Source organism: Antennarius striatus, chromosome 11 (assembly GCF_040054535.1).
Source record: "Antennarius striatus isolate MH-2024 chromosome 11, ASM4005453v1, whole genome shotgun sequence".
Lineage (NCBI taxonomy): Eukaryota > Metazoa > Chordata > Actinopteri > Lophiiformes > Antennariidae > Antennarius > Antennarius striatus.
This window is the reverse complement of record NC_090786.1, coordinates 5,415,777-5,422,500: the sequence shown is the minus strand read 5'-3', so window position 1 is coordinate 5,422,500 and position 6,724 is coordinate 5,415,777. Positions and strand designations below refer to the sequence as shown.

Here is a 6,724-nt window from a genome sequence, read left to right as displayed (position 1 = left end):
GCTCTGCTTGTGGTCGTCGCCTTGAACAGCAAAATATTTCCTAGGAACTAAAAGTCCAGACAGACTGAATTGGCTTTAACCCCTGCTGTCTGACCTGAGACATCATGTTAATTGATTATCTTGAACAGTAATGTAAATCTCCTTTAAAGAACTATCACAATTATTAATTAATAAGATTAAAAATAGTGCTCCTAATCTGTTTGCTCAATCAAAGCATCCAAAGGCTCATAATGGTTGGAAATCTCAGCAGTGACAACCACGGTTCAGCCTGCAACCGGCCTCCGTTTATAAAGAAAGCGTCACACTGGACTGCTGGCTTTGGTCAGAAGGCGTTTGCCACTGGGCTTTACAACTTTTTTCGAAGGGAAACTCTGATTCTGTTTCTCACCAAGCTTTACCTGTCTGTGCTGATAGCAGTTTTTGTGTGCATGTATGTGTGTGTGTGAGTTTGAATGAATTCCTTGAGGTCCTCAATGATAAGTCTGAGATAGAGCTTTCCCCAGAGCCAAAGCCTCTGAGATGTGTGTGTCTTTCTTTTTTTTTTTTTTATGTGAAGACATCAGGAAACAGCCAATGCAAAGAGCTCGATTGCTTTATCTCCCGTTCTCACCGGGGCATATGTGTATATGTATATGTGCTCTCTAACTGTGTTGTGTAACAGCGCGCCGGCTGCTCCGCTTTGTTCAGCATTGTACACATGAGAGGCTGAATCCTCGGGGCTTGATTCACAGTTGAGACAAGAGGGTTTTTATACATATCTGGGGTATAATCACACAAGTGTGTGTATGTGTGTTTGGTGTCTCTACTTCTATATGCGCTTTAGGTAGAAAATTTTAAAATGTCACTGTCTTATGGCTCTTAGCCCGTAAAGGAATCCTTGTAACTTGTAACTAGTTTTTGAACTAACTAGGATTTAAGCTAACTAGGTTTTGAATTATTATTTAACATAAACAGTGTATTTATGTTATTATTTAATTATTATTTATGTTTAATGTTTATGTTTACACTTTTATATTTGCCACTTTTACACCCTTTATCCCAACACACATAATGCTGCCACAATATAAAGGGTGTTGATATCTATATTTATTACACCATCGCACATACCTTTTTATATTGTACATATCTGTTTATTGTGTATTTTAGTGTTAGTGTTGGCTTTCTGTGTATTAAGTCTGTTTTTTGTTTTTTTGCTCTTTGCACTCTGCATTTTTTTTGTGTGCACCAATCCCTCTTTATGTGCCTTCAATTGCCCCTTGGGGGCAAAGAAGGTTTTTTTTAATTGAATTGAATTGTGCACCAGTGTCTTACCCCTACATTGAATTAAGACTTTGCTCTTTATCAGCACAGCAAGGAAGTGACCCGTTCTGACAGTGTGGTCCTTTCACTGTCCGACTGGGTGCCAGCACCACCATTCAGTATGTGTGGGAGGGATATGTTGGAGGGACAGGGCTAGAATGACCCCTCCTATTTGGTGTCCATATCTAACAGTCAGTGACGAGGCCTTCAGGCACTTATTTCACACACTGTCCTCTGGTGAGAGGCTTGCATAAACACACACACATACACACACTGGTCCCCCGTCAGTAATGGTGTAACTCTTATCGCGCGGTCTGTGGCATATTCCCAAATTCCAATTTGACTGCTATCCCCTGGCCCAGAGCACATCTCTGAAAGGAAGTACAACAGAAATGGCTTCAGTGTGGACCTTTGAAGGAAACTATCAGGAAGGATTTCACATCCAAATTGACTGTAAAGAAGTTAGAATGGCATCTTCTTGTTCTGATTTTACCAGCCAGAAATGACCCAGTGTGCAGTCATTTGTCTGGATGATGCAATCGGTAGTCATTTAAGGGTAGTGGTTCATATGAATGTTTCGCACCTTTCTGTCCCTCCTCAGGAGTCTCCCTCAGGACGGAGGAAGGCCTTGGCCACCAGCAGTATAAACATGAAGCAGTATGCCAGTCCCATGCCCACGCAGACCGACGTCAAACTCAAGTTCAAGCCACTGTCAAAGAAGGTGGTGTCGGCCACGCTGCAGTTCTCCCTCTCCTGCATCTTCCTCCGTGAGGGAAAGGCCACGTAAGTTGGTTCCACGGGGGTGACTGTGGGTATTGTTTCGATCAAAATTATACTCATATGGGTCAATCAGTTTGTTTCGCCAGCTCAGTGATACACCAGAGTCCTGGAGGATTGACTTCCTGTTCAGTGGCCTCTAGTTAACCTTTAACCAATGGCGTTTTAACTGAAGATTTGCTTTAAAGGCTTGTTGAATTCCACCAGACATGTTCTCCTCAGCCTTGCAAAGAATTACACTTAACTAATTTTTCTGTTTCTGTCTTAATGAATGTGTAGTCTAAATAAAAATGCACAGGAATAGACTTGCATTTAATGTATGTATACAAAAAATACACACACATTTTCTACTAAATCCTACAAAGACACTCACTGCAGCTTCTCATTCAGTCACACATTTTCCTCTTTGATACTGCCAACTTTCAACTGCAGTGTTTTCCATTTAGTATTCATTTAAATTTGATAGCAGCAACCTCCATTTAACGACAGACGTGCACACACACACACACACACAAACACACACATACGCACACAGCAAGCGAGAGCACAGCAGCGAAGCCTTTGTTGTGGCACGGGTGGTGGGTCGATGGTGCGTAACCCTTGTTAACCCTTTGGGGAATGATGTCAACCACACAAACAAACTCAATCACAGCGGTTCAAATGAGCCTCTGGGCCCGGGATACACAAAACACAAAGAACAGAGAAGAATGCATCAATTACGATGGAGATCTGGAAATTGAGTGGCGGAGAGGAGAGAACGTAACATAAAATACACGATGTACTGAAGAAGTTTACTTTTGTAAATCGAGTGGTGGTTTGGTAAAAATTGGACAAACAGTGGAAGAGAGAGCAAAAAACGAGACGATGGAGTCGAGAACATTTTGATGATTATAACAGTACGGTGGAGGTTTGAGTGAATTGGATCAGTCAGGGAACAGGAGGAGTGTGTATGTTACGTCCTCTGGCAGGGTTTGTGTTCGTAACATACATGTTTTTAATGATTCAGTGATGAAGACATGCAGAGCCTGGCCAGCCTGATGAGCATGAAGCAGGCTGATATCGGGAACCTGGATGACTTCGAGGAGGAGAATGAGGAGGATGAGGAGAACAAGGTTAACCAGGAGGAGAAGGCCGCCAAAATCACAGGTGAAAACCGACAGGTGATAAATGTCAGGACATATACGATGACAGATCGACCTGCATTTATTTAAATCAATCACGATTGATTGTTTTGTTGCAATGAGCTATTAGATTTTCTCAGTTATATCTAACTGCTGTTAATCAGCTTTTACTAAATGTCAGCTACAACCCCCCTCACAATCACCCAGACAAGAAATACCAGTGCTGAGACTACATTGTACATCAAATGTGCTTCTTTTCCAGATTTATTTTCTTTGGTCATGCCCCTGAAGGTTGAGGCACAGGTGCATTTCTCCATATATGAAAATCAAGTCTAAATTTTTCCATTCCATTTACTAGTTTTAGCTTATTTTTTCTTCAGCTCTCCTTTACCCATATTCAAACCAACCACCTTCTTTGCCTTCTTCCCTGCGTTGGCAGGCCAGTCAACCAGCCTCTCATACGTACAATATTGAGGATTCATTCTGGGGCCTAATATGTGGGCCCCTTTGCTTCCTGCTTTGCTTAATCCAACATTCAAAGTGCGATCTCTCCATGTTAAGCTTCATGCTTTCTCTCCTTTCTTTTTCTTTTCCCTGCCCTTTGTCTCATTTATATGTATATGCATTAAGTGCCTACAGCAATGCTTCACAAGCGTGTGTCTGACCGAGACGTCAGCTCTCCCGGCTATCATATTCCTACCCTGGATGCTCCCTATCCAGCTTCAGCAATAATGCAAACACTAAGCTAACAGACGCATTCCCCGCAATACAAATCTTCTCTTTACCTTATTATGTAAATAATGGAAAGAGAATATATTCTGCCCAGGATGTATTGTACATCTCAATGAGTATACAGTATGTAGTTTGTGTTTGTGTACATAAGCGTGGTTGTATTTGTTCGATGTTCCTCACCAGGATAACCGCAGCTGTTAAAGATAATCAGGACATGTAATTGCCTTTACATGCTAGTGTGTATGCGGTATCGAAGCAGGTTAGCTGCAGCAGACATTGGTGTTGTGTCTGTACCATCCATTAAGCACTGTCCCTTATACAAGTTCGTCAGTTGAACAATAGCGATACACAAAACGATGTCTACACTCTAAAATGTGTGCACTCTTTCCAGCACTCTTTACATCTGTGTTTTAAATGGTGTGAGTGAGTGTGTGTGCGTGGTTGCTTGTGTTCGTTCGCGATGCTTTATTTTGTGTTGTTCACTGCTGTTCTTCCTTCCTCCATTCCCACATGGCTCTGTTTACAGAGATAGTAAACCAGTTGAATGCCCTCAGCTGCTTACATGGGGATGATGATGATGATGATGATGGTCTCCTTAAGCGAGCACGCAAAGCAACCGCTAAGCCTGCCGCTTCCTCCCAAGGTCTTTTTTCACCTTTTTTCCACCTCTCTCCCCCTTTTGTTCCTAAGTCTCTCATCATCTCGTGATTATTCTGTCTCCTCTCCACCACCAGTGATTTCTCCACATGTGTTTATGTTTCATCATCTGCTTTTCCTTTTCTATTTTTTTCTTCTTAATTTCACTCACCCCCACAATCCTCCTTTTTTACATCGGTATTGTGATCGTGATGTGGTGTTAAAAATTGATCTTGGTCGTATGGTGATGTGCTGTAGGAGGTGTTGTGAACACATCAGTCAGCATTTATATTTTTGGTTCCTTTCCTTTGGTGTTTGATGGCGTGGCCTTCCCCATTCTTTTTTCTGCTGTTGGTAGTGAACCAAGACATTTAAATCTACCTTTTTGGGAGAAACATTTTTAGTTTCTTTATTTTTAAATTGGAATAAAGCAAGTTCATTTTTGTTTGGGTTTTTTTTTTTTTCAAACTGAGTTGTACATTGATTCTGTGCTATTCTCTTGGAGCCTCAGTGCAGTGAAATGATTCAGGGCAAGTCAGATGCCGCCAGGGTTGTCAGTGTAACGGTGTCTAAAATGATATCGTGTGAAGGCAACATAATGGATTAACTAATCATTGCTTATGCTTTAATCTGTATACTCTTGGCTTTCTTTGCATGACAAACCAGTAAATGTAAGTTTAAGATTTTTTGTGTTTCATGGATTCTCTTGCTGCTGTCACAGAAGTGCTGCAGCTCCTATGAGCTGCCGGCGCTCCACATAGTGACCCCACCACAGACCAAGGGACTGGTATAAGCATAGCACCGCTTCTCTTTGCTTAGATTCTCACGCAGTGCTCAGCAGCACGTCTTGGCATCTATCTCACACACATTTATGCTCTTTTCAAGCTAACCCGTACCCTGGCAGCATGTGGTTCGGCTACAGTAAGGATGACGAAGATAAAGTGGACAATTCTCAGCCTTTCCAGCTCGGATCTCCATAGCAACTCTATACTGCCCTCACCGTCTCCCACTGTTTCCCAGAATTCCAAAGCTGTACTTGCATTGAAGTAGAGCTGAGGTGGCAGAAGAGCACAGATGAGTTGAAGTACTGTTTCCCAGAAAGACAATCTTTTTTTTTATTATTCACGGTTCACTACAAAAATGCAGATATCGGTGTATTTGCTTTTGGGAATGTTTGTTTTCATTTCATTTTGTTATACGTGTGGCTTTATAATTTTTTTGTAGTTGTCTCTTCCTCATTGCCCGTTGTGTGTAACACTGTCGGACTCTTTGGCAACAGAGCTGATCAACAAGCTGAACTTCCTGGAAGACGAGGATCAGGAAGCGACTCCCGCCATGAGCACCAATCCCTTTGATGATCTCGATGACGACCTTCATCCCAACCACCTCAACCCATTCGGTGATCCTGACGAAGACGGTATGTTCAAATCGGTCACCGTGTGACAAAGAGATATTGGAACTGTTATTGTGGCTGGGTTTTTTTTTTTAAGTTTCAGTATGCGATTGTGTGAAGCCAGACTTCAGTGCTTCCAGTCAGAGAGCTAATCCATTATTTTCATTTGACTAGATCATAAATTGTCCCTTACAAAAAAACTAAAAAAATTCTTATGGATTATCATTTGTTTGTCATATCTATTGTGATTAATTCCAAACTATACTGGAACTAAATTTTTTGCTGCAAATAGTTGCCAATTATTTTATTCATCAGCTGCTGTGTTGGCACTTGTATGTCTGATATTTTCAATTCATTTGAACTTCAGAATCATGGAATGAAATGGAACTATAAATATAATGTTCAGGCTCCAGCAAATAACTTGACTGTATATTTTTTAGAAAATGAGTCCTAGTTTGCCAAAAGGAGATCTGAAACAATTAGCATTAAAAATGTTTCAGGAATAAATCCACTGTTTAACTTTTGACTAATTTCTTTCATGTCCGTCATGCTGAGGTAATTGAAGTGATGCCACATTACAGTATTTTCTGCACTATAAGGCAAACCTAAAAGCTTTTATTACTCTGTATTTTGTCTGGTGCTATTCAATCCTGTTAGTGCACCACCTCCCACTAGGTTCACTGAAACTGTGGAACAGACTATTTCACACTGCGGGGTTTCTTGATTAATAACGCACATGCTGTGGACAACTTGACAATAGAAGTAA

The 6,724-nt window shown here is 41.3% G+C and overlaps 1 protein-coding gene across 7 annotated transcripts in view; it reads left to right on the top strand.

Moving 5' to 3' along the window:
* The window catches only part of ehbp1 (EH domain binding protein 1), a 103,371-nt gene that overhangs the window by 23,995 nt on the left and 72,652 nt on the right, over window positions 1–6,724 (top strand). For 5 of the 7 annotated variants that reach the window (XM_068326705.1, XM_068326704.1, XM_068326703.1 and 2 more), the window contains exons 6-9: window positions 1,901–2,082; window positions 3,083–3,222; window positions 4,456–4,572; window positions 5,845–5,982. In XM_068326705.1, the coding sequence (XP_068182806.1) occupies window positions 1,901–2,082; window positions 3,083–3,222; window positions 4,456–4,572; window positions 5,845–5,982 (577 nt within the window). The remainder of the gene's footprint in view (window positions 1–1,900; window positions 2,083–3,082; window positions 3,223–4,455; window positions 4,573–5,844; window positions 5,983–6,724) is intronic. The other 2 variants (XM_068326706.1, XM_068326709.1) reach the window with 1 other exon arrangement.